Source organism: Neopelma chrysocephalum, unplaced genomic scaffold (assembly GCF_003984885.1).
Source record: "Neopelma chrysocephalum unplaced genomic scaffold, ASM398488v2 Primary Assembly neopelma1_147, whole genome shotgun sequence".
Classification (NCBI taxonomy): domain Eukaryota; kingdom Metazoa; phylum Chordata; class Aves; order Passeriformes; family Pipridae; genus Neopelma; species Neopelma chrysocephalum.
In genome coordinates, this window is record NW_020897809.1 from 4,981,573 (window position 1) to 5,009,182 (window position 27,610).

A 27,610-nucleotide genomic window follows, 5' to 3' on the forward strand; every position below is an offset into this window, starting at 1 on the left:
GCTCAAACTACTAAATTTCATCAAGAAATATCAAACACACCTTAAGGATATTCCTGATTTACTTTACTATATCTGCAATAGCTGGGGATGCCAGAGAAACTACATGCAGGGTATTAAGAAGATGGATAATGATTTCTGTCTGTCACTGTAAAAGGATACACTTTCTATGAAAGCCATGTTATTCTGAAAAGGTTTGGGAACCCCTTCCTCCAAAATTAACAAACTAGAAATTAATGGACTCAAACCATACTAGCAGTATATTCAGCTATTTAAAAGATACTCACCCATGCAGCAACAATGCCAAACTCAAACCTGGATACATTCCATATGCAAGCCCCAAAGAAATGTATTCTTGGGGGACCCTCTCAGCTGCATTTGTCATGTAAATGCATTTACAAACCCAAACCCAAGCCAAACCCCCATTGTTCCAGCTTTCAGAAAGTATCAGCAACAATGCTGAATTAATCATTGTGCCAATCCATTTTATTCCCCTGGAAAACAAGTCTAACAATTCTGAGTGGGGTTTCACAAGTGTGTAAGTGATTGAAAAATCAATAGGACTTGTTCTCTTAAGTCACTTATGACTAGATATTAATGGCATTTATGTGTCTGGAGATCAAGGCAAACACCTGATGCAGCTTTCACAACACCTACCTCCCACTGAAATCTCACCCTCTTACCTTGCTTATATTGTTAAAAACTTTAATTAATGAGTGATTGAAGTGCTTGACAGTGTTTCATGATCCTTATGAGAGATGCATGTAGCCTGAAAGCATTTTCATTCAGTCCTCTAGGATGATAAATCAAGGACATAGGAATGCTGGTGATTATCAGGAAATGAAATAGAGCCTGGTAATGCTTTTCTTGTAGGCACTCCAACAGTCCTTGCATTATAGAAACAAGTATTATCTCCTCTATAGTCCTTTCTAAAGGCATAAGCAGTTTAAATAGGATTTTTGGACAAGCAGTAACAGGAAACATAATCTTTAGATTTCTTCATATATTTCACTTCAACTTCTATCATGCCCATTATGTCGGATTCTAATATTCCCACTAAATTCTGCAGAGAAGAATCAGTAAATAAAACAATTAAAGTTAATTATAATATTGGAAGCACGGCGAGTTAGAATATAGTCTATACAATCAGGCCTACTGACATGAATAGAGATATTATCCACATAGAGTTTGGAATGCATGGCTAAAGCCTGGAGTCCAAAATACCCAAATGCCTAATGATAATATGTAAATTCTACAGTCACGTATTTCAAAAATGTATGTCAGTTGAAGGCAATTAAGTTCATGGCTAATGAAATTATACAGGGAAGATAAAACCACAAGTTAAGGCTGCAGTTTTACTACCTGATACAACCTATGTTAAAACTCTTTAAATAAAACAGAATAATTGTCTTGAAGGGGAAAGGTTCCCGTGATTTAAAATAGTGATAAATATTGAAGGGTGAAAAAACCAGAAGTATTTTTAAAAGTGTATCAGAACAGGATTTGTCTTCAGAGATTCCTTTTATGGTTTTCAAAAACCATTTTAAATTACAGCGTGTACACTAGGTAACATTTCCATGCTCATTTAACAAAATATGTCAACTTTTGGGCTGCCTTAAAATTTGTACTATCAGCATTAGTGCACGATGTGCTCTCAGTGTGAGATGGATAACTGGCCTGCTGTGGGAGAGAATAATTCTCCTTTCCAGCTTTGAAAAAAACATACTTTGCTACAGTCCTTTTCACAATATGTAACATTGCACAGGGGCTCCCTGTGAAACTGCAGCTCAGTTAAGGGACTTTGGATATTTTTAAAATTCTGCCTCTTAATGTGGGAATGACACATGATATTTCCAAGGTAGTTTGAAAGTAAAAAAGAAGTTATCTGGCCTTCGTGATAACATAAAGCCAAGTGTGCATTAATGGAATTAATAACTTTTTACAGTGTAGGAAATCCTTTTACACAAGTTACAATCTGCTTATTTGCCCAAATAATTTTACTTTGTGTAGTACTTTATCAAACACCTGAAAGACTTGCCAGTTTTGAAGCATCCAGTTCCATATTCGTAGAAGAGGTTTTTTAGATGGTCTTAACTCATATACAAAGAACACAGCAGCACTGTTTTTCCCCTAAGTTCTGAAACCACTGATCAACTACTGTCAGTTTTTTGAAAGAACTTATCTCTTGCCTAGCAAAGCACTGATGATTTACAAAATATCAAAATCAAAAGAAATCTAAATGGACTACTGTAAAACTTCTTTTATAGTCCTTACAAGATTATTTTCTCTATGACAAAGTTTTGAAGAGATGCTTGAAATTACATTGCCACCTGCTGTCTCAGACAAAAATTAGAAGCCAGGTCTGTTTGCTATATTATTTAAAGGTCAGCAAGTATAATGAAAATCTATTTATTTCAGAAATCTATTGTGAAGCAGGGGATGAAATCTCACAGGTCTTATTACCTTGTGACCAGATACATAGAGCTGGGATGAAATCAGGCATATGAGATCCATGACAGTGAAGAGCTGATTGTTTCAGACACAAAGACATTTAAAAAAATTAAACAGACAATGTCATTCCCAATGATTAAGATTCAGATTTCAATATTGTTGTGGGAAAGCACTGTTCAACACTTTGATAAGCATGTGTTCTATTGGTTTAAATCACTGTTAACAGATTTTAATTCCTGGAATTAATGATGAACCTACACTATATCAGATAGACAAAGTAATCTTCAGAGGTTATTGTTGATGACATCCCAGGGAGACTTAGAGATACTGATATAAGGCAGCCAAAAATGGCAGCAGCTATCAACAATCTGTCTTGTATGTTCTGTGCTTCACGGGATTTCACATGCAGTGCATTACCGAGAAAAACTCCTGGCTTTCTTTTCTTTTCCTCCCTTGTTCTAGTCCCTAAATGAATGTTTTAAAGACTTTTTAGCTCATCAATCAATCCATAAATACCAAACAAAAAGCTGTGAGGCAATATTTGTAATAAATCCCCCAGAAAATATAATTTTGTCTGATGACTGACACGTTCATTTTATAGAACAAACAAAGCAGTTCAGAGGTTCTGTGTACACATTAAACTCAGCCTCACCGTCTATTTTTCCATTATTGTTTATTTGTTTTCTTTGTAATCTCCAAAGGGCAACACTCCTATCACTGTCAGTTGGAGTAAGCACAGCTGGAGAACACACAGAGGATCTGCCCCTGTATCTGTGGTACCTTTGTCCAGACAAAATTAACCACGTCTAGAAGCAACACTATTCGAGACAAGTCTTAAGGCCTTAACCTCCTTTGAAATTAAGGATTTCAGTAAGCATTTGGCTTTAAGCATAAGCTTAAATGCCATCTTGAATAGTAAAATATCTAAACGGGCTCTGAAGCATTTTATGGAATCTGACTATACTCTTGAACGTAAGAAAATCCTCCTGAAATAAGTTCGATATTTTTATCCTGAAAATGAGGCAACATGTAGATTCATTTGAGTTGCACGTTTACACGTCCCATTATTCCAGAAGCTGTACCTACACAACAAAAGTGCTCAATATTTCGCTCCTACAACGCTGCTCAAGAGCATCGAAACGGTCCAGGAACACCCACCAGCACCTGGAGCGCGGTCTGGGAAACCCACCAAACCAGTGGCGATCGCGAAGGGCCGGATCTCAAAGTTCAGCAGGACCGTGATGCAGAAACCACTTCGGCAGCCCAGAGTAAAGCAAGTCCCGGAGAGCCCACGAGCGGGACACGATGTACCGATCCACCGCCCGCTGGGACGGCAGGAGGGAGGGAGGGATAGGAAGCGTCCTACGCGGGACTCCCCGCCCTCCGCTCCCGCCGCGCCGGCCCGGACACCGGGCAGCTGTCCCGGCCGACCCTTCCCTCCTCAATCCCGGCTCTCCCTCCTCTCCTGACAGGATCCGCTCCCCCCGCAGCACCAGGACACCCGGCGGGCGGGTGAAACCCTCGCCGGCTACAGACGCCGTTCCGTCCCCCACCTTCAACGTCGCCCCCCTCTCCTGCCTCGTCCGCTTTGCCAAAGCCACACCAGAAAATAAATAAATAAACGCACTAAAAGGCAAGCGAGCAGCCGCCGCCCTCCCACGCTCCGGAGGCAGCTCAGGCCCTCGCCCGCTCCCGCAGCCGCCCGAGCCCGGGGATTATCGCCCGGCAACTGCTGCGCACACCCGGCGGGGCCGGAGGCGGGGGGCCTGCGGGACATCATCCCTCGGGACTCCCGGCGGGGGGTGTGCGGGGCTCCATCCCCCGGCACTCCCGGCCGCGAGGCATGTGCTGGACTCCATCCCCCGGGAGGAGGGCGCGGAGCTCCATCCCCGCGGCGTTCCCAGTCGCGGGAGGGGTGCGGGACTCCATCCCCCAGCGCTCCCGGCCCAGCCGCCCCGCAGTGCTCCAGGAGCCCATTGGCAAATCCCGCCCTCGGGAAGCCCAATCGCCGCCCGGCTCCTTCAGCGGGGCCGCGGCCGCGGATCACGGAGACGGAGACAGGGACGGGGCGGGCGATGCGCGGAGCTCCGCGCGGCTCCGCGGCCGCCGGGCACAGCCATGAACCTGGGGTAAGGAGGGAGCGGGGCTGGGCTGGGCTGGGCTGGCGGCCGGAGGCGCTCCCGCTGCCCGGGCAGGGACGGCCCCAGCGCCGCTCGCCCGGCCGCCCCCGCGGAGCGGAGCGCGGCGGTGCCGCGTGTCCGAGGCCCCAGGAGCGGGACAGAGCCGGGACTGACGGCCCGTCCCTCGGGAGGGCCTCGGGAAGGGGTCTGGGAAGCGGTGGAGGGGGGTGGGACACTGGGGACTCGGCGGTGAGAGGGGGCCGCGCACCCTCCGCGTCCCGCCGGGTGCGGCACAAAGCGGGGACGGGCTCGGCTGCGGGGGAGCGGCTCCGGTCACACCGCTCCGGGCTCCCGAGAAAGTTCTGTGCTCGCTGGATTGGTTTTGTTTGTTTGTTTGTTTTTAATGAAAGCTTGAGGATAAGTGTTACTTTGAACACTGATCTTCGTAGTAGGGTTTCTCAACGCACGGAAGAAAAATGAGTGTTTGTGTACTTTGCCTAAGCACTGCCACGCTTTTCTCTTTTAATAAACCCTTCTAATAAAGCTTGTTCCATTTGGAAAGGTGGATTGTTGTGCATGGAAGCACAATGAAGGGCTGTTACCAGAACACAGCCCCTCTTTGTGATCAGTGCTGGCGTTCTGGGAGACTTGTTGAGTCGTTTTTGTAGCACACAGTTTATATTGTAGGATGATGAAATTCTTGAGGCAGGCGTATTGCTCTGTATAACTATATATTTATATATTTTATATATATATATATATATATGTGAGTGGCACCTTCAGCATCAACCTTTGCAACACCAAATCCAGTTTTTTCAGTAAAAATATACTCTCTTCAAGACACGTTGATTTCTTTGTATTAAGTAACTTCTCAAAACATACAAAGGTTGGGGTGTGAAAGACCATCTGGACTAACAGTAAATACCGGCTTGTAATTAAGTACAATTGTCCTTGTTATTAATGTAATGATCTTACATTATCAGATTATTTAATATTTCAGATTCCATTCTCTCTTTCATTTTGCAGTGATGGACTGAAGCTTGAAACTGAAGTACTGGATGGAAAGCCTAGGCTAATTTTAGCTGCTTCTGGTATTTTTTTAATCATTTATCTCAAGTAATCTTTAAAGCTTCTTGAAGTTAAACCTAAGATCCAAGCAACACAAAGCACAGCTTTATTGAAATATTTTTCAGATCAGGAAGAATGTTTGTGTATTATTATTTACAAGTCTTTTTACTCAAGACCTTGATTCTGAACAGTAGGTTGATAGTGAAGTTTGAATAGTTTGTCCGCTGGTGCACAGGTGGCCAGTAGTCTTGTTTCTATTCATAAAAGTGCTACTGTGTATCAACTGGCATAATTGGATAATTTTTTTAACTTTATATCACATTACTTACCAGGGAAAAAAGAGGCCTAATAACTCTCTGCTTAATTTACACAGAATTACATCATTACAGTCATCTTTTACTTGAAAGCAGCTTCAGTATTTGGCAGCTGACATTTTTAATTTTCAATAACCAGTTTATTTAGGCCAAATCTCATTACTACCATCTGAAATAGACTTTTCCAGTATATGTTCATGATTAAATGTTAAAAATTCTATTTTTGTGATTTGTCAGACATACATTTGCTGCTTTACAGTTACTTTCTGTAGCTGTTCTACATTGTCAGGATACAGAAATTCTCCATTTAATGCCCTTTAAATTATATTTCATTTTCTGCATTTACCAGACAGCTGTTTAATGAGGCTTTATGTGGTGTTTTGAGTCAGGAAGGAACATCAGTGTGCTGGTAATAAACCCTGAAATACCTCTGAAACAGCAATGCTACAGCTTTCGCTCTTTACAACCATCAGCAGCAGCATTGGCTGCAGAGGGCCAGTGCATGTTCCAGAGTGCTCCAAGATAAAGCATTACCTTGGACTGTGAACTAGCCTTGAACAAGCACTCTTCTCCAGAAATTAACTTGTTTATGCACTGATATAAACAGCACTTCCTTGAGAAGAATGATGTCCAAAATTGCGTCAGATTGTATTAGTTCTGAATTTCGGTTTTCTGCGCTGACAAACACTGCTCACAGTCTTAGGGACTAAAGCAGGATTATTCTGCAGTAGCTTAAGCTGCTGCTGGAGACAGATGCTTCTCTCTTACACAGAAAAAAAACCAAAGAAAATAACACGTAAGCAGGACTTTGGAGTTCCACATTATGCATCTCCCCACTGTGATGGGAAAAGACCCTATTTGTGTTTCTCCTTTTTACAGAGAAGTTGGGTTTGAATAGCACACAGAATCACACAGTTTAATTTCTGAATAGCCAGAACGAAGTCAAAAAGTGACTTTCACCTACTCAGATGAGGGTTGAATGCTTGAGAACCCAGAGATGAAAACGGCCACAGAACACCTTTACTACTGAAACATTACCGAGGTGGTTCAGGATTAAGTGCCTGTCCCTGCAGGACAACAGTTGAGCATAGTCCCAAATTTTAAAATGCTCATGTAGGTTGGAAGCCATTAGTAGTGCTGTTTTGCAGACTTTAACAACAGTTCTCCAGTGTCTTCAATTGTTAATGCCAAAAAAAGGTACAGGTGCTACCAGTGCAAAATGATCAGCAGCCACTGCCAGAGCAGTAACTGCATTATGCTGCTGAAGAAGCCTTATTTCCAATAGATGTGCCCCAGTAAAATAGTATCTCTTTCTGTCCCTTTGCATTAGCTGTATGTGCAGGATTTCTCAAGTACCACTTTCCCTCTATTATAATATTCTTTATTCATAAGTATTATACTGAACATGGTACATACTATTATTTTTGAGACCACTACACCTCTATGTATCCTCTAGGATTTGGGTTAAAAGACTTAAGAGTGTTTCAGGGCATAGATGTGGGGAGCAATAATGGATGGCATCTCAGCAATGGAGACATAACATCATGTAACCAGAGATAAAGCCATTACCACAGGGCTCTGAGGAATAATGAATAACAGGGGAGGGCCAGACTGGCACAATAATTTCATTAGATCTGTATAAAACTGAAAATAGTTACTGGAATATATCTAATTTTTTTCCAACATACTTTTAAAGTGTGTATACTGAAATAAGTTAAAAAAGTAAAATAATCAGGGCAGATGTTACAGGCAAAGTATTTTCCCCTGACCTACAAAACCCAGATGAATATACCAGTTTACTAATTTCTCAAGATTGTTTTTCAGGAGGAAGTTGTCATTAAATACTTCTTTCATATGTTTGTGTTTGTTTCCCAAAAGACAAATCAAAGCCTGCAGTGAAGGTAAGTGGAAAAACTATTAGAATACATAGATTAACTGTTTAGTTCATTAACAGAGAAATTTGAGAATTCATTTGAACTACCTAAATACATGTAATCAATTATATTTATGAAAGAGAAATTTGTACTTATGGGTCTCTTATAACTTGAGATATTCTGTGATTTCTCAGGTTCATAATAGCTGTTAAAAAGGATGAATTCAAAGTTCTGTGACTATTTTTACCTTTGAAAAATGCTTTGTTTTACTTGGCCAAGAAGTTAAAGCAGCACAGGGAATCATATCAATCAGAACTTTCAGAGACCTTAAAGGAATTCTGGTAAAATAGGGATCTGAAGTGTGTTTGAGTTCCAGTTTGGTCGTATAGATTGTCTCTGTCTGAGTAAACTGGAATGCAGTGGGTTAGGGAAGAACAGAAAGCAGAAAAAGGCCCTAATACATAGGAAATAATTACAAGTGTCCACCAAGGAAGAAAAATGACACTTATTTTACTTGTTGCTTTGATCTCGTTTTCATTTGTTACAAATACAATTTTATTTCCTTATTTAATATATGGGGAAATCTTTTTGCTTTAACAGATGGGGAATAAAGCCAGAGCACCTAAACAGGCATTGAGAACAAGGCACGCTGGGCATGTCCTGAGGTCAACACAAAATGCTTGTATCAAGCAGGAAAATGTAGCAAAACCAAGAAGTGAATCAAGCTTATCAATGACAAAAGGTGAAAAACTGCAAGTTGCTAAACACTCATCACATGAAGCCACAACTAAAGGTCCCTCTTTGATTTTCCAAAGAGATGGCACACACAGATATCCTGATTCAGAGGATCCTAACATTGTTAAAAAAGCTAAACAGAAACCTCAAACCCCATCTGTATCAGGTGAAGACTTGACAAGTTTGGTGTGTTTAACACAAGAACAGCTCCAGCAGATTTTGATGATTGTTAAAGAAGGAACTAGAAGCATCTCTGAGACTCATAATGAAAAGCAAGAGGAAATGGGTAAGATATCAGCTGTTGAATAAGTTCATTTCATGGAAACAGAGCAAAATGTGAAAGCTTAACTCAGAGTTGATAATTTATTTGCATGCTGTAGAGATGTTACTTTTATATTTAATGGTCTCAGACAAAATACTGTTTGCTGTTATGGATGTGAAATTTTCTGTTACTGTGGGGAACCAAGCATTTGATAATTTTGACAGTAAAAACTAGGGATTGTTTGATAGTATTCCAGTAATTCATAGAGCAAACCAGCAAGCAGTTTTGGCAATATTTCATGCAAAATAAGAACCATTTTACATTGGGGTAGAAAACAAAGAATTGCACTGTATCACTGCCTCAAAGAGACAGGCCCTTCTGGTTAGTGAAGAGTTCAGGTCTTGCAATGTGTCTCAAGAGCAGTGCTGCCATTTTCCTCTGGCCCAAAGATGTACATGTATCTTTTTGCTTAACTGTAAACATTACGGCTGAGTAGTTGTTTTTTTCCTCCCCAGTTCTTCTACTCAGAAGCATAAGAACTGTTGTGTTTTTTCCTGCATTGCACCCTTACTCCTGTTGGTGGGTCTGTGGAGAGGGTCAGCTCTTTGCCACCAAGAATAAGACACTGCAATTAAGTAGAGTCCCAAAGTCTGAGCCTCTAGCTAAGAATAAGCATTTACTAAAAGTCTGGCATTCTAAAAATACCGTGATGTTCTAACATATGTGTCTTAACTATATAAGCAAGGCTGAAAACACTTTTGTTAAATAGTGTGGAGTTTGCAATTTTCTTCTGTTCTTGAAGTATTTTCTCAGTGCTGAAGAAAGTTTAGTGGTCATAAGTATATTTATTTTTATATATTTATGTTGTCCACAGCTACTAATGAGGCATCAGAGGAAAACGTTGTAGCATCACTCCAAAAAGACTGTGAAGTTTCATCAGTTCCAGATGAAGGGAACTGTGATTCAAGCAGGAAACAAGAAGCACATCCACAGCCAGGACAGAAAGTTATGTAGGTAGATTTGTGTTATTGTCTACAAAAATTGTGTCCCCAGTAAAGACTTGTATTAAGATTCTTAATAACATTAAGATTGTTTATAAATACTAATTAAAAAGTTACCTTTAAAATTAACAGATTAGCTTTTTAAGTAAAATTCTTTTATTTCTCCCTCCTTTTTTCTAGAAAGGATTCGTGGAAACCTGCTGACATATTTAGTACCTTGGGTGAAAGAGAAGGGGAGAAAGCCTTACTGGAATTTAAAAAGATCCAGTGGAAGAAAGAATTAGGTATTTATGATGTATAGAATATATTTTTGATCAGTTTTTATTACACTCAGGATGCCAAGAAACTTGGTATTCCTTATGCTCTTTTAAATTTACTTATAATCAGTGCATTTGCTACAAATTGAAAAGTATATAATTTCATTAGTCTCCAAGATAGATTAAGAGCTTTGAATTTCAAAATATTATGCAAAGATTATCAATAAATTCTGGCAAAAATGCATCTTTACCAATTAAACATTATTTCAAACAATTGCATTGTTATACTTCATATTTTAGGAGCTACTTCCCAGTGGTTTTGTCACATTCTGACAGCAGTTGATAGCCATTATCATCAACACATTCACTTGGATTTTAATGGGACAAGTGTCAGCCTAATGTACAAGCACGACTGAATGTATCAAATTGCAATTTGAATTTGAAACAATTTGCACTCCTGCCCCCTCACCAAGCAAGGAGAATCTCTGTAGAAAACTAAATATGCTTAACATGTTTAAAACTAAACTTTTTACTGTTCACATGGAGTGCTGTGTTTTGTTTTCAACTGGGATTTAGGCCATTTGGTTTCAGGGTTTAATTATGCATTTGTCAGTAGCTTCCATGTATAGTTCCACTGGTTTTAATAATGTTTTAGTAGTCCAAGACTGGTAGAATAAAATTGAGAGAATTTATATGCTTGGTTAGTTTTCCCTCTTTCTCTGGGAAATAGTTAAGTCTTTGGTGTTTTCTTCTTCTAGAGGGACTCCCCAGTCACCTCTGCATCTCTGGGCAGAGTCTCAGCTGCCATTCTCTTAAGAGCAAAGTCATGTTGGGAACTTGTTGGTCAGACAATGGTGACAACTCTTGTAGTCCATTTTACAGTCAAAATAACAGGGCAGACATGCATTGATGTCTGTTTTTTTAACTGCTAAATGTTTGTATTAGGAACTCTTATTGGAGGTTTTGGTTTCTTTGTAAGATGAACAGGTAGCACTGAAGAAGAAACTGAAAGAAACCTTGGAGGGAGAAGTGGGATATTTCTGGGCAGAACCTGGCAATAATAAAACCCATAAAGAAAAAGTGGAAACAGCTGACCCAGATCAGGTAAGGCTGTCCATAAACACAGAAGAGCACAGTTTCCATTGCTGCAGAGCAATTTAACTTCTAATTCATACAAGGTTTTCTTTTCTGTACAAATCCAGTAGAATCCAATATCAGTAGTGACTTTAAGCCCTTTCCTGGCATGAAAAGCTGCAGCTCCCTGTTCCACACTTACCTGTAGCTCCAGTTTGTAGCTTTGCAACTTAAGATATTTGTAGCATGAACAACTTGTTCGTGTCCTTCCATTTTGATTCCTGACTAAAAATATAAATGTTTTCTAGTTCTGCTTTGAGGAATAGTCTCAAATGTAATCCCTGGCTACATAATTATTTACATTGTTCATTTGAGCTCTCACGTAAGTTGGATTGTTTACATAATAATGATTATAGCAATAGGACTTTTCTTCTGCCTTTTAAAAAGTCAGCTGTCACTCTGAAAACACTGTGTTAGATAAATGTAATATACTCAGATGAAACTTCTCCAGTAAAACTGATTGCTGTTAAACAGAAGTTAGGGCTGTATCTGCTGTCAGTTATTACAGCAAAAGCAAATTGCCATTTTTTTGTGGCATATTCAGCATTCTTAGCAAAGTTACAACTGGCCCATAAGAATTAGTTTCAATCAACATTAAGAAATTAATTAAGAAGTACTGGATATGAGAGGCTTAGTTACAAGTTTTGGCTGAAGTTTTAATGAATAGCAGCTTCTAGGAGTATCATTTACTTGTTTATTATATGTTAAAGGCTATTTAATGTAAACCAAAGAGGTAAGCTAACTAAAGTCTTAAAATGATCATTTTCTTTGTAGACAGTGTTTCCAGCTGACTCAGTCAATGCCACTGAGGAAAACTGTGCCTGTACAGCTGCTTTAGCCACAGAGGCTGATGAAGTTCCACTGAATGTTTCAAGAGCTCCAGCTGGGCAGTCTTCTGATTTCAGTTCTTCTGACTTTCCAGCTGGCAGTTGCACAGCATTTGTTTTCAGGGTAAGATCTTAAATTGCATGCAGGGTTTTTTTTACTTATTTATGGACAACAAATGTTTGTCTCCAGTAGTTCTTTTAAACCAGAAGAATCCATTAGGTCTTTCTGCTCTCTCTAAATAATTGTGTCTAAATGAATGTTTCTCAAAATATTGATGTTTTGAAGACTGAGCATTTTCAAGGCTGATGTGGAGAACAGTACTAGAGGTGTGACATGAAGTATTAGTTAATTTTTAAGTATGTGTTGAAAAAATAGAGAAGTGGGAACCTATCAAAAATAAAAAATATTGATGGCAGAAGGTTCAAAAAGTAGGTTTTGGGTTGTGGCTAGTAGGCAGTGATTGAAAGGGGGTTTTGTCAGATGGCACTGAAAGTTCTCAGTGCCAGTGGAGTTTGTTAAATAATACAGACATCTTCAGAAGCAGAAACAGAAGAATGAAGATGATAAGTAATTTACTTGAGACAGATTACTGCTACTTAGATTGTGATGCTGAAACTACCTGGAACACAGACTGAGCAGTGAACCATAGGAAGAAGAAAGGGATTTTTATTCATGATACATATAAGTAAGGTTTTCTAGAGTGACAAGCTGATGGTTCAAGTTAGAATAATGTTCAAAGTTTGGCTCATTTAGCATCTTTCTAACAGCAGTCAGATACTTCCTACAGTTACAAACTTACTTTTTCTATGCTAGAGAAAAGCCCACTTATGCTTACTAACTGAAGGCCAAGTCTTTATTACATGGCTAGACAAGGTATTGAATTTTTTGTACAAGGGACTAGCACTTATCTGATTTCAGGAAGCTGTGCCACAGGAACGACCTTTCAGTGCTTTGAAGCATGAGCAACAGAAGAAGTGGCTTGAAGAGTTGGACAAACAGAAGGAAGAAGCTAAACTACGAAAAATAGAAGAAAAACTTAATTTATCAAAGGTATCTGTGGTTTAGAGGGACTTTTTTGAATAAGAGAGGTTTTTCTCCACATGTTTGTTCTAAGAAATAAAAGATGAAATCATAGACCTAATGAAGTGGCAACAAAGGCATCATTATCTGCAGCATGTCCATGTTTTCACTGTAAGGATGGACTTACTGAACATTCAGCCTGGAGCTGTTCCAGTGTTTGGGTGGCAGAGAACAGACTGTGTCTCGTGTGGTGTTACAGTGCTTGCTGCAGAGATTAAGACAGGGATATTGCTTTTTTTTTTTTTTTCTTTCCCACCATATGTAAAAGCACTAGAGTTTGGAAGGTGGTGTAGAGACAATGGCTATATAAAAAGAAATTTTGTGTGGGTTACAAGAGATGAGAAAACAGGAGGAAAGTTATAGACAAGTATAGTGTGTCACACAGCTGTTTAAATCCTGTTTCTAGAAATATTATTTCAATACACATACACTCTTATGAAACCTTAAAAAAGTTAAAAAACTTTTCTCCAGAAAGTATTGAAGAAAATAGCCTTACCTTGTTTACACTTTGGTTTTTTCAGGCTGTTGAATGTAGGTCTCCAATACTGGATCTAGAAGGAAAGTGTGGCCAATGTAATTGCTTTGCAGGTGAAATACCTGAAGAGACTTTTAATACTGTCCCTGTTGGCCAATGGGGTCAATATCCCTGGAGTTTCTTTATATGGAAGCTGACTTCTTTCCTTTATCTGTTACTATCTTTACAGATTTTTTTAAGATCAGTGGAATGCTCTGCATTCTTATACAGCCCCATACTGACACACTTTTCCAAAAACTTTGTTTTTTGAAATAAAAAAACATGCAGTGAGACTGTACTGTTGCCAGAATCCCAAATTACTGTCCACAGCTTGAACTCCAGGATTTTATCTTTCACCATACATGAGCTGTCTTCGTATCATGAGATGTTTTGTTTTATTAGTGAACAAGAAGCCTGGTTACCAAAATTGATGGATATGAATTTTCATAGCCTGTGGCCTTCTGGATTACAAGGCTACAGTTTTTACTCCCAACTGAAGCATTTTACAGCAATTATACAATTGCTAGACAGCAATTCATCATTTTAATGCCACAGCTTGTAATACTAGAATAGAACTTTCCTACCCACCCTCTTGAAGAACCCCTTGGTGCCCAGGTTGGTTGTGTACCTACAGGCAACACGAGTCTTGTCATCTTCTTAGTTATTGAAGGGATCAGGTTTCCTTTGTAAACTGAGTTTTGCAGCTGTGAAGGGAACACAGCTGTGAAGGGTTCCTTCATTAGTGCCTTGTTTTTAATGGATAGCTGTGCTGTGGGAGGAGGGTGCAGTTACCAGTAACTCCCCAGTACTTTCACTCCCAGCCTCTGTCTGAAAGGAGGTTAATGGGCACTTAACCTTCTTTGCTTCAACACCTGTTTCTCAGGTGTTGTCTTATACTCTGAACTCTTTTGCATATTGCAGCACAGATCCTCAAAAGAATAAACTCGATTTTTCAACTGTCTGATCTGCTTCTATATCAGAGTATTCACAGGGACAGGAGGAAGAGTAACTTGGATTTTTATTATTTGGACTATGATTTTCATGCTTCTTTTAAAATAGGTGTTAAACTTAGCTAACACAGGGGAATTTTTGTTTAAAGAAAGGACTCCCAGAAGGTATATCAGATTACATAATTTTAGGTATTTTCTTGCAGAATGCAAGTTTTAGGTAGTCATTCTCCAGTCCCTCCAGGGAAACAGTTCTTACAGTCAGAAGTGAAAACCTTCTCAGTAGCAAAACAATGGCCCCTTGGGTAAAAATCTTTTATTAGTGATATATTGGAATGTCCCAGTTGCCAACACTGAGCCAAAAAGATAAGCCTGGGTGGTACAGAAGAGAGATTTACACCCAGTGTGTCACCTCTTCAGAAGTTTTAGGTACTTTGCTGGGATGGCACTAGTGGCTGCTGGGGGTGGAAGAGGTTTTGAAGGAAGGCTTATTTTATAATAGACATGTTTAGCTGAAAATTGGAAGCTGGAGATTACTATCTCTGCCCAAAGCACATTGATTCTGCTACTGTCCAGAATTAAAATGGAGGGTGTAAATGTAGGGCAGTTTAAAAGAAGCCACTTGCTCTTGTTAGTAAAGAATAACAACACAACAGGAGGGTGAGGCAGGACCAGCACTGACTTCTCTAACAAGCAGTGCCCAGTCCTGTTAGAAAAATCCTGGGACAGAATAGTAATATAAATTGAAAAAACACTACCAAACAGCCTGACCTTATGTTAATTTACTTTTTTATTTTTCAGCACTTTTTCACTCTATAAATCTTGGTGTTTGTTTTTTTCTGAAAATGTAGTAGTGATGTTTTTGCTGACCAAATATGGATCAGCAGGATAATTCCTGATCAGACTTGCATTTTAAGCAACAGACAGACTTGTTTTCCCATTTAAGGAATAAACTGCTGTCAGTATTGTAGCTCCCTAACAGAGTTTTTCCAATGTTCCTGTTGTACAAAATGTGTATTGTCTGTTTTGTGAAGCACACTTTACAGAAACAGTGTGATTGAGTGCTTTTCCTTTTTTTTGTTGCTTGATATTTATTTAGGCAGAAGAGCATGACAGATGGGCAATGCACTTTGATTCTTTTAAGAACCACCTTAATGCTAATGCACAACACCCCCTAAATGGAATGCACAAAAAGCAGCCTGAAAGTCTTTGCCTGTCACCTGACCCTAAGGAGCTGACTGCTTTTATTCACCCTTTTTCACCTGCAGCTTTAGGCAATAATCTCATGTCCTTAAAGGTGGGAAATGCAGAAAAAGCTGCTAAAAATGGAGCTTTGGAACAGAGTCAGAAAGTCAGGTGAGTGAGCTGTGTAAGGATAATCATGTTCCCAGCCAGTATATTTCTGATACCACCTCAGAAATTTAAAAAAAAAAAAATTCTTTAAATCTGATCTTTGGATCTTACTCATTTGGCTTTTGCTTTCTTCAGAAATACCTGTTGTTTCACTTGTGAAAGACTCAAGTGCTTCCATTGTTCATTAATAACACTTACTGCAAATAACCTCACTTTGTTCCTTAGTAAAATGAATTCCATAATGATAAATTAATACAATGGGATAACCTCGATATGAAAATGAAATCTAATTGATTCTGACTAAGAAAGGCTTTAGGGTTATTTTCCAATGATTAGAAACATTTACATGTTTCTTTGTTCTTAGTTTCCTCCGTTCAATGACAGCTCTCCTGGACCCTGCACAGATTGAAGAGAGAGACAGGAGGCGGCAGAAACAGTTAGAACATCAGGTAGACTTTTGTTTTTAAGTCTAACACTATTTTAATAAGAAGGAAGGATAAAAGGTAATGTCTCGTGAATAAAGCATGAGATTTAATACCAGAATCCAGGCAGGCACTTGACTTTTATGCTTTAGATTGCATGTACAGTTGTTTGCAGTATTTCATTCAGTCAGACTCTACAGTGTCCTTTCAATATTTGTAAGAGATGATTGCATTTCTATAACTGAATTCTTGCCTCCAAAAATGTACAGTTCAGTCTTTAGAGCTCCAGTGGGTTTGTGTGCATTTTCCTGGTCTCCACTGTTGTGGGGAGGACTAATATTTACAGATTCCCACTCCATGAATCTTTAGCTTTTTATGCACTTTACTGACATTTACATAACCTCTGTGGCTCTCTAACTGAATGTATATCTCCATGGTGGTGTTTCTAGCACCATGTAAAGAAGTCTCAGTATAAATTTAAGAAGACTGTTCTGCTCAAACTGTTACTCTGCTAGATCAAACTCCTGGCTTACAGTACATACATAAGGTAAAAATCAGACCTTCATTTCTCTACAAGAAAAATAAAAGTGTTTTCTAAAACATTAAAAGCTCCTTTTTGTATCTCAGTATTGCAAAATGCTCGATGGGGCTGGTGGTTTTCCAAAAACAAAGCCAAAAGTGTTTGAAATAAATTGTCTTGATTTTTCTTTTTGTCATTTGTCCAAATCCAATTATTATACACATATATGAAAGTATATGAATAAATAGCTTATAATGCCTCAATGTTATATCTTTTCCTTTTTTTTCTGGTATTGCTAGAAAGCAATAATGGCCCAGGTGGAAGAAAAACGGAAGAAGAAACAACTGGAGGAAGAGAAGAGAAAATGGGAGGAACAACAGGAAGAACTGCGCCTGGCACGAGAAAAAGAACAACTGCAGAAACAGTTTGAAGAAGAAATGCTGAAACAAAAACAAAAGGAGGTGAGGTTTTGCATTATCTTTAGTGCAGATAGTCAGACTGAGCTTTGAGGAGAATGGTTCTTGTTCCTCACCTTCAAAGTTGTGTCACTTCATCATTTTGAAAATGAAAACTCTGTGAAATTTAGACATTTGAAACCAAAATCTGTTTCCTCAACTGATAAACTTATGACACCATACAAGCATAAGGCAACTTTGTTTTTCTGAACAAAGGCCTTTTCAGGAAGAGAAATTATAAGAACTAGCAAAAAGGGAAATAATGCAGAAACATCCATTTTAAAATGCAAATTTTAAATTAAAAAATACCACAGAGTATGTGATGCAATTATTGTTATTGGTAACTCGATGTTTTTAAGATACTTCAGTACCATGAAGTTCATCTGACTGAATGTGCTTTCAGTCTGAATTAAAGACTTCTGAGAATATAGTCTGGAAAAGTAATTTTAAAAGTCATTCATGTTCTGCAGCTTTCCCCTCTGTAGCTATTGCTGAACTTTACATATTGCTTTCATATAAAAGTTAAACCAAAAGTACATTCTGACCTTTGGTAAGTACAAATTTTGCATTTGTATCCATTCTTACCTCTGTAGAAGGTTAAAAGCTTCATCTGATGTTTCATTCTTCCTTTTGCCACAGTAGCAGCTATTACAGTTAGTTTCCTATTTGGAACAGCAGCAGATTCCATAGTGTCACTGCTCCAAAACCTGCAGACATGTGGATCCCTGATTTCAGGGACTGGTAAAACACGGGGAAAGTCATCCTTGCCTGTAACTGCTCAGCTCCTTCAAAACATGTTACACCACCAGTTGTTCTTCTTTCCACCTGCAAATGCAGTAGGAAGTGGGGATGAGATGGGAATAACAGTTTGGAAATGAGATTTTCCTTGGCCCGGTGTCCTGCAGTTGAACCTGCTGAGTCTGGAAACTGTAACCCCCTCACATTTGTTAGGGAGTTTTTACTGTGTCCTGTGGAAGTAGGAGGAAGGTGGGTTTATTATTTTTATTTAGGCTTTGTTCATTTCATTAAACCACAAGATACAGGAAGCCACAAATGGCTGACATCAGATGGCTTCTAGAAAAAGATTAATTTCTTAGAAAGGAAATAAATATCCAAATAACTTTTAGGATCTAAATGCTTACTTTTCTATGCTAGGATTGAACATCTTTCATTAGTACAGCAGAGGTTCTGAATTTATCCTTAATAATCATAGAAATTATATGTTACATATTGCCTTTACTCAACTACTTTTAGTTTTGGGGAAAAAAAAATATTTTCCCAAAATAACAATATATGTAAACCTCAAGGATTACATGGGGATTAAATAATCCTATTAATTTTATTCTCAAAATAAACGATCACTTATTTGCCTTTTTTTTTTAAGGAACTCGCAACCCTTAAAACCAAAGAGCTCTATCAGACAATGGAGAAAGCTCAGGAATTAGCCCAGAGATTAAAACAAGAACAGCACATTCCAGACGTGGCTCAGAAGGCACATGACATTTCCAAAGTTCAGAACAATCCTGGTGGTGGCAAGTACAAGCCTTCTCCTACTCAGTTTGCCTGTTCCTTTGGGGTTTGAAAGCAAGTTTTTTCTGGGTTGGGGTTTTTTTGGGTTTGTTTCCCTGTCTGCATTTGGGTCAGAAATGGCTCCTTCACAAACCAAGTTTCATTACAATTTATTTACCTTCCAAACAAATACAAGTGTTGGTGAATATTCCTATGGTGAATATTGTATTTGAGTAAGTGCCAAGTGCTGTATTAGATAAAGAAACACCACCATAGTCGGGTAACTCAATAGCACGGTTTAAATTGAACATATGTCACTAAATGGAACAATGTTACTTACAACTTTTTAGGTGATATGCAGTGTGAAAATTGTAATTCTGGCATTTCACGTCAAAGTAACAATTTCTGTGATGATGTCAAGAGCCACAGTGAGCAGCAGTTTTCTCCTCGGAAGGACACCGCTGTCCAGACAGGTACGACTGATTGCTCTGAGGGACCTCAGCAAAGGCAGAGGCAGCGTATTTGTGAAATCACTGTGAGCCAGAATGGAATAAAACTAGAAGGAAATACTTGCACAGACATAGGCACGTTGGTATATTAGAGTATATCACTTTATTCTTCTAAATAATTTATATATTTGTATAGTTGCTACTTACCGGTTACAGATTCAAATCACGCAGTCTGGAATATAGTGTTGACTTAGAGTCACAAGCCATGTAGGCCCAAATTTATTAAAGCATTTAAACATGTATTTGTAGTATTCTTCAGCATGAATGTTCCCAGGTTTATGTAATATGGTTTGGTATCGAGCAAGGCTGAGGTTTTCCTAATGTGTCCTTGAATATATTGGCAGAATCATTGTCAGTAATTCTGGAACTAGAAAACTCATTAGAAAATGAGAGCTTACATTCAAATGTTTATAAAATGTTTACATTCTTGCTAAATACCTAGAGAGAATTGCAGGTCCATCTAGATAGAACATATTCCAGTCTTCATCTTCTTGTTTTTGTATCACACCATTAAAAAAAACAGCTCAAACTTAGTCTGCATTTTTTAAATGTTCAAGATGAGGTGTGAATGAGCAGATTCAGTGGAAACTTCCAGTCATTTTATGCCTTGTATGTAGAACTGTATTAGCTTGTCACTTGGGAAGTGCAAGCTTTATTTTATTCCTGCTTGCCAAAGCACCAGCATAATATTTTTGGTTTTGACAGTGCTGGTAGAAATTTTACTGTGAATTTGGACAGTTTACAAATTAAATAATGTTTTTGTGAATGCCTCTTAGTAAAGAAAAAAGCTGGATTGTTAATAATTTAAAAATGTAAAAATAATTTCCATTGGACAACAAGGATTAGGGAAGTTAATTATTCCCAGTAGTGCTGTGAGTATGACCAAACCATGGGCATGCTGGAAAACTATACAGAAGCTGTGTTTTGCTCTTTACTTTTGGGTACCATGACAGAAATAGAATTCTGCATTTTAAAAGAATGTTGTTTCATTTTACATAAATTTTCTTTTACAGTGACTTGATTTTGTTCTCCAATCTTTTGAAGTTTTCCCCTTCCTTACTAGGTTTGCTTTTACTGGTCCTATCTGTCTTCCACATAAAAAAGGAATAAAAAAGCTTTATAAAAAACTGTAACAGTCATTTTTGAATAAAATCATAATGGCAGATTGATATGCATACAAAAGTCAACCAAGTAATTTGAATAGCTTAGAGTTACAATACAGTTTATTTTTTTTAGATTACTTTAATACTGCAGCATACACTGAGTCGGCTGAGGAAAGAACTGTGCGTTGCGAATCACCTGATATTTCTATAGAATATAAAGAAACCTCTAACAGCAACAAATACCAGAAGGAAATGCAATATATAGATAAAAATAAAATATCAGGAAAAGAGACTGGTAGCACTTACAGTGACCTATATGACCAATATGCCAGAAAAGAAAGACAAATTAAATCTTCAGAAAAATACAGCAAAAGACCTGACTGGAACATAAACAAGCCTGGGAAAAGATACATTCCAGCATCAGAAAGATACCCTAAACAACTACAAAAACAAAGGGAAGAAAACAAAGTGAGGCGACAAATGGAGCTGCTTCAGTTGATGGAAAGAAACACCCCCGGACACCTCTGGGCAAGGAAGGGGGGGTGTTTGGACAGGTCTCCCTCACCTCGGGAAGAAACAGCTGTGAGGAATAAGGGGCACAGAATCAGGAAGGTGGGTAACTGCTTGGCCTTTAACAGCAATGATGTGCATGTTTGAGACTCTTGTTCCACAGTTTTACCTGGGTGGGAGTTCAGTTCTGTAACTGAAGCACTGAAATCTTCCTGCTGCTGTCCTTTGTATTAAAAACCCTATTTCGTTCATCATGAGCAGAAGAATATATTCAAATTTTGTGAATTAGCTTTTACTGTTATTTCTGTCCTCCAAAGTGTTGATTCCTTTTCATTTGTTCACCACCACTGATCTATTATGTGAATAGGGAGCTTGATTGCAAGCAGAGTGCAGGCCAGCACTGACCTGCTCCTTTGTGTGCAGTCATTATGTTGTGGTGGTGGGTGAGGTACAGGAGCATCTGTTCAAGAAAACAGTGTTTACTTCTGCAGAGAATGTAGATTACTGAGGATGTATTCTGTTGTCACAGAAATGCATCCTTCTTAGTGGAATCATTTTCCATTTGCAATAAGCATGTATCAGTATAGCTTGTGGCTGGAAAAAAAATTTGTTTAAAGAAAATACTATCAAGTAGTATCATGCCTTCTATCTCTCTCCCCCTTGCTCACTCTATGCATAAACACCTCACTTTCAAATAGAAAAAACCTGGACCTCTCCTTTAATAATCATTGTCTTGGGTTGAACCTTTCAGTTTATGAATGCAGCTTTCCAAGGACATAGAAATATATATATAGTATTTTTGATAGTGCTTAGAGCTGCCAAAGACATAGAAAATGGAAGAAAATCTTCCTATAATTTGCTTACTTTAGTTCATAGACACTGCAAATCTCTTTAATGCAAATCTTTGATAAATACCTTTGTGCTGAACCCAGGTCAAATAGTCCTTGTGGAATTTCAAAACAAACTCATTTTGAAAAATCAAAGCTTTTAATGTAAAAACATGAAGATTTTTGGTTTTACTTTTGACTTTGCTTTCTCCTAGGAAGAACAATTTTATAAGAATCACTTGGATGAAGAAAGGTACGTCAATATTCTGCATTAATAAAATGCATAAATACAGTAATAGTGAAATACATTCGCTTTTCTTTCCTGACTTTTTAGATGTATCTAATTGTCTACTATTAAAAATACACATGACCAGACAGACTGCAATTATAAAAGCAGAGTAGATGAACAAAAAGTCCTGTCCTCTGAGGATTCCTTGTCTCTTCTAGTTGAGAAAATTAATTACATTACTTAAGTATTGTTTGGGCTTTTCTTAACTGCAGTTGTTTCATACAGATCCGAATCACCACCTGTTCCAGCAGTTAAGAACAGATTACTCCAAGTACAACAGAGACAGATCCATGCTTCTAATTTCCCGGTGCATAACAACAGTAGCAGAAGAGAGAAAAGCATCAAGGCAGATGCCGAGCAGAGGAGCTCCCCTCCTCCCGTCCCCGAGGCTGGAAGGCCTCCCTCGGCCCAGTTTATCCCGTATGTCCGAACTAATGAAGTGTATTATCTGGATCCAGAGGCACCAGTGACCAGACCTTCAACACACGACCCACAGTATCGGCACTTCCACGGTACTGAAATGATTCATGTAGAAGAGATGTTACAGTGCTATAGATGCAAGTGCTACAGTTTTACCCAATTTTATGTCTGTTTTTACAGAATTTTGTAGTAATCCACGTGTCACAGCACTGCACACAAAGGCTGTGCAACTAAATGATACTCTCTATTAACCCAACAAAGCAACCACAAAAAAAGTTTAAAAAAAAGTCAAAAAAGCAACCAAAAAATATTTTATCTCTCTTTTTTGGCTGTTTACCTTTCATGAAGCATGATTGCACTTCTCTGGCATTATTGTATATAGATTGGGGTTTAGGAATCTAAGTGTTTTTTCACCTAAAAACAGTGATTATAATCTTGATAGCAACCAAAACCTGATTTTCACAAATTGTGAAAACTTACTGCCTCAAAATTAAAATTAATAAAGGGTATTAACTGATTTGATGTACATTTACTTCTAGATTCTTACCAAATGCCACGACAGATTTTTAGCTCAGATCACATTAGAGATCCTCTTCTAAATCCTGATGTAGTTAGAGAGAGACAACATGCAATTCTCAAAGGATTGTCAAAATTACGCCAGGTAAGCAACAACTTAGTGGACAAACATGCATATATATTTAAGTAAAAATGAACATTGCAAAACTATTACATATCATAATCTTTGATTCATTTTCCATCATATGATTTATGTTTTGAGTCCTGTCCTCTATTTTTCTTCCCTCTTACTAAGTTTACTTTTCATGTGTTGCCTTCCACTTTTGGACAGTCCTTACAGTCAGACCATGGGCTCCTTAGTCCTTAGATTAGCTATGAAACAGTGGAGTGCCTGAGAAAACCTGAAATCAAGAGAAATGGCTTTGTTTCCATAGTTAGGGTTGTCTGTAGTGTGTATGACTTTCAAAAGTGTTTTAACACAACACTAGAACCTTTTCAATGAAGTTTCCCTTCTGTAGTTCCTGCCTGAGTGAGTCTCAACAGAGCACTGGGGCTGGTGCAGAAGGGTTGTCAGTCCTAGAAAAATCCTGTATATTTGCAAACTGGAAGTGTAAACACTTATAAAATCCTTCCAAGACAGCTATTTGTTAGCATGTAAAAAAGAAAATTTTTTTTTTAATCAGCCAGACACACGAGCTCCTGAGACAAAAGCCTGTGTGTGTTTGTATACGTTGTTCTCTTTGTAGTAAGTTACTGGCAATGGTATCTAGTTACTAAAACATGAGTGAATTTGATACTCCACCTGTTGGCAACAAGGTGTGGCCCACAGCAGGTCTGGACACGTACACAAGCAGTTAGTTCTCTTTTGTGCTTCTAAATGGTCTGACTGGGCTGCAAGACAAAAAAGCACATTTACTTTAGATCTGCTTGAAGAACACTGAAGATAAACATCTGTCAGTCCCTTCCCTTGCTTTTTGAATGGCTCCATTCTAAAAGTACTTTCTTGCTAGCAGCAGTATTTATTTTCCTTTTCCTTGAGGGAGGAAAATTTCATAAATAATCAAAGGGAAGAAAATCTGACAGACTGAAGTACTCCAAAATTACAGTAGTTATTGATTACCTGGATTACCTGTTGTGCTTTAGCAAGACAGAAGTACTGCCATGCACAGGTGGTGTTTCAGCTGCAGGTAAATTCCTTGTGCAAAGGAAGGGTCTTAACACACCTCAGCTGAGGAAGAAAAGTTGTGACCCAAGAACAGTGAAAAGCTGCGAGTTTCCAACAGCTCCCAGATGGGTTGGACTGGATCTGGTCTTCCCCAATGCTCATTAACATTTTTGTTAAATATCTACAGTTGTTAAGTATTTTGTATTCAGGCTTCATTTGCCAGTGGCATTTTGATTAAGAGCAAAGCCAGATTCAGAGCACAGTTTGATCCTTCTGCTTGCTGAGGTGAACAAAAGGCGTGGATATTTAAAGAGGTTTACATTTTTGATGCATAGTAAATATTCAAGTCTTAACAGTGGCTAAAAAGTAATGGTAAGGTTAGTCTTTCAGTGGATCTTGGTTCTGCAAGAGAGTTATTTTAAAACATGTGGAGTTCTTTTTTAAATACCCTGCCAGCTGCAGAATGCATTTAGGACATGAATTGTTGAACTTCAGTATATTTGTATATCTAAGTATTGTGTACTCCTGCAGGTGACACCCGTTTTGCATCATTTATTTCACTGAGAAAGAATGAGTAGTGCAGTATTTTGTCTGAAATACAATTTAGACAACGAGCAGAGTTTTGTTTCAGAAGATGATTAGTCTTGTTTTTTGTGTTTTTATATATATATATAGTGGATTGATAGTTTCAGAATATATATATGTGTATATATATATATTCACAACATATTTGACCATTCTTTAGCATTCTTTTGTCTGGGAAAATTCACAGAATATTTGACCAGTCTTTAGCCCTTGCACTCCACACCCAGCCCAAGTGATGGATAAATACAGTTGGGCTGTTGCAGTAACAGCCCAGAGGAACTGAAGACACCAGGGAAAACAGGAAGCTCCCCTGCCAAAGGGAGGGTGAGTCTGTTGCTGCATTCATTACAAGAGAGCAAGTCTCTGCCTATGTCTCAGGTGATAGCAGTAATAGGAAAAAGCAACAGACCTAATTTTCCTCACTGAAATCAAAAATCAGTGGATAAGCCCAGCAAAGTGAATTATTTGTGAAAAAGAAGGGCCAAAGTTTAAGAAAAAGAACACCCCCCACAGCAGGTCAGTACATACCAGAGCACCCTCATGTTTCTAAGGCAATAAAGGCACTTCCTGTAGCTCATGATGGCCAGCACTGGGCTGTGGGAGGACAGAGCTCACTCCTGGTCCCTCCATAAATACTCCACATTACTGTGCTCCAGACCCTTCTATTACCTCTGCAGACCAAGTGATAAACATTGAACTGTCAGTTTTCAATGTTACTTTTTTGTCAGCTCTTGCTTTATTTAGGGCAGTTTATTTTATGAGTTGGTTTTGTAACATGCTACTAAATGCAAGAAACGGTAAATATTAGAAGTAATTATTGACACAGGGACTGAAAGCTGCACTGACCCATTAACAATAATAGCACATACTGTTGATCAATTAGGAAGCAATTCGTCAAGGGGATTGAAGGTAGGCAGCTGCTGCCTTTGAAGGATCCCAAGTTAAGTCTAACAGGCTGCTTTGCTTCTGTGCCTCAGGAATATGTGTCTAAATTCTTGTAGTACCCACTGCCTTGCATCAGGTCTGCTGAGCTGTGCCAGCAGCCTGTAACCCTTATCTTTGACAAAGCTCTTGTAACTCTGAGAAAAATACCGTTTGTTTTTTTTTTAAGTTCCTTGCTACCAAATTATTTCTGACAGGTCTAAAATAGAGGGAGATGAAGGTGCCAGATGTATCAATATATATGATCTTGATAATAACAGTAAAAAGACATTTTAAATTTATGAACACACTTGACATGCCTGCATCATGTGGTACTTAATAGACAAAGGTACACTTCCAAGAGGTTTATTTATTATAGATTTTTTCCTTCCTCAGTACTTAGAAGAGCCATTAGCAAAGCAGGACCCTTGAACCTTCTGACAGTAAATATATGTGTATATCCTGAGATGTCTGACACTGCTCTGGTTCAAACGGCAATGCTGCCCTTGATCTTAAGTATCACTTATGTTGAGACTAAAAGCTGGTCCCCATCAAGGTTTAGGTTCAGCTTCATACAAGAATACAGTAGCATATGTGAATGCAGAAACAGTACACAAAGGAGTGAGCTTCAATTATATACAGTGGAAAAGTCCTTTTTCCCTCTGCATGGTCATCCCTGGAAACTGGACTGGCTTCCACTCCAGTCACACTTCAAGTCTTTTGCAAAGTTCCCTCTGCACAGAGCGTTTGTGCTGCTTTTTCTGAAGCTGGGTACTTAAAAAGTATTGAGCCTCAATGAGTAAATTGTTTTCAGCTATGAAACAGTGACACATCATTAGTTCAGGCTGTGTGAGGAGGACAGAGCACTCACCTTGTATTTGATGTATTCCAGGGCCTCCTGCAGAAGCAGAAGGAGTTGGAGAACACTCTGATTCCCACTGTAGCTCAAGAGAACTTCATTCCACCATTTTGAGAGGTACATGTGAATGTTCTGAATTCTTAAAATGTAAATGCACAGCACTTTGCTACTGTAATTAATTATGAACCTAGCTTTTTTATGAAATTTAAATTATGAGAATTTTGATAGATGACAGGGTCACATTTTGATACTGAAGGTACATTAAACTAATGGTGGTGTGTCTGTTCAGAATGGTCTTCAAGATGTGAATTTAATATAAACCACCAAAACACAGAAGAAAACTGTTACATGGGGTTTTGTAGAACTCAAGTGTGTGTATTTTGATAAATAAAAAGATTAAGATGTATTCTGAATGGCTTGGGTAGTCTTTGTTAGTATTTTTAACTGTAAAATACTGCCTGTACTTGAAATATTCAGCCACCTTTTAGGCTGATACAGTGAATACAAGGGAGTTCTTTTCTCTAAAATGGTTATTTATTTGCCATGTTTTGGGGGAGGGTAACAACTATAGTCTGATACTGGTTTGTTCTTAATTTGAACAAGTCAGTCAATCACCTCTAAAGAGAGGGAAAGATTCAAGTTTAAGGAAAAGTCTATGGCTTTTGTTTGTTCTTTTATTAAAAGCTGCCCTTTTTTAACCAATAATATTTATCCCAACTAATTTTGTGAGTTTAGAAAAATGTAGTTTTAAACACTATCATCTGGTACCAAACAGCACATTCTGCACAAAAGCACTAAAATCAAATTACAAACAGGAAAAGCCCCCAAACACAGGACTGTGGACAACCTGAAGACAAGCAATAGAGACAAGTCTCTGTAAAACCAGCAATACAGTAAAAGGGTCGACTCCAAAGGGTCCGACAAGGGTCGTCTGGAGACTCCACAGCTCCACACTGCCAGCTGCTGCTTTCCAGAAACCTGAGTCAGAGATGATGGACAAAATGAGGCAATTAAGAGAGACTCTGGGGGGGGGGGGGAGACACAGGGTGGAGTTTACAACTCATC

At 38.6% G+C, this 27,610-nt stretch overlaps 1 protein-coding gene and 1 long non-coding RNA gene across 5 annotated transcripts; one reads left to right on the top strand and one right to left on the bottom strand.

Moving 5' to 3' along the window:
• The first annotated feature begins 4,373 nt into the window (after positions 1-4,373).
• Positions 4,374-27,439, top strand: CCDC66 (coiled-coil domain containing 66). Of its 4 annotated transcripts, none has more exons than XM_027700913.1 (20): positions 4,374-4,577; positions 5,595-5,659; positions 7,829-7,851; positions 8,425-8,845; positions 9,696-9,831; positions 10,003-10,106; positions 11,059-11,183; positions 11,988-12,164; positions 12,960-13,091; positions 15,682-15,938; positions 16,300-16,384; positions 17,177-17,338; positions 18,717-18,864; positions 19,192-19,314; positions 20,587-21,065; positions 22,006-22,043; positions 22,305-22,591; positions 23,039-23,160; positions 26,579-26,662; positions 27,361-27,439. In XM_027700913.1, the coding sequence occupies exons 1-19, from the start codon at positions 4,567-4,569 to the stop codon at positions 26,657-26,659; spliced, it is 2,976 nt and encodes a 991-aa protein (XP_027556714.1). In that variant the 5' UTR covers positions 4,374-4,566; the 3' UTR covers positions 26,660-26,662; positions 27,361-27,439. The 4 variants fall into 4 exon arrangements, with proteins under 4 accessions (XP_027556714.1, XP_027556713.1, XP_027556712.1 ...); XM_027700912.1 differs by having other exon boundaries at positions 27,321-27,422; XM_027700911.1 differs by lacking the exon at positions 27,361-27,439 and having other exon boundaries at positions 4,375-4,577; positions 26,579-26,951.
• LOC113976099 lies at positions 22,486-25,086 on the bottom strand. Its single transcript, XR_003536999.1, has 3 exons — positions 23,818-25,086; positions 23,047-23,101; positions 22,486-22,594 (listed from the first exon to the last, which is right to left on the bottom strand). It is a non-coding gene; the product is annotated as an uncharacterized LOC113976099 (long non-coding RNA).
• Positions 27,440-27,610: the final 171 nt, after the last annotated feature.

Excerpts from the sequence above, each read along its gene's own strand:
- CCDC66 (XM_027700913.1), top strand. Across the intron at positions 22,044-22,304 it reads AATCACTTGGATGAAGAAAG|ATCCGAATCACCACCTGTTC; the intron begins GTACGTCAATAT and ends TGTTTCATACAG. Across the intron at positions 22,592-23,038 it reads ACAGTATCGGCACTTCCACG|ATTCTTACCAAATGCCACGA; the intron begins GTACTGAAATGA and ends ATTTACTTCTAG.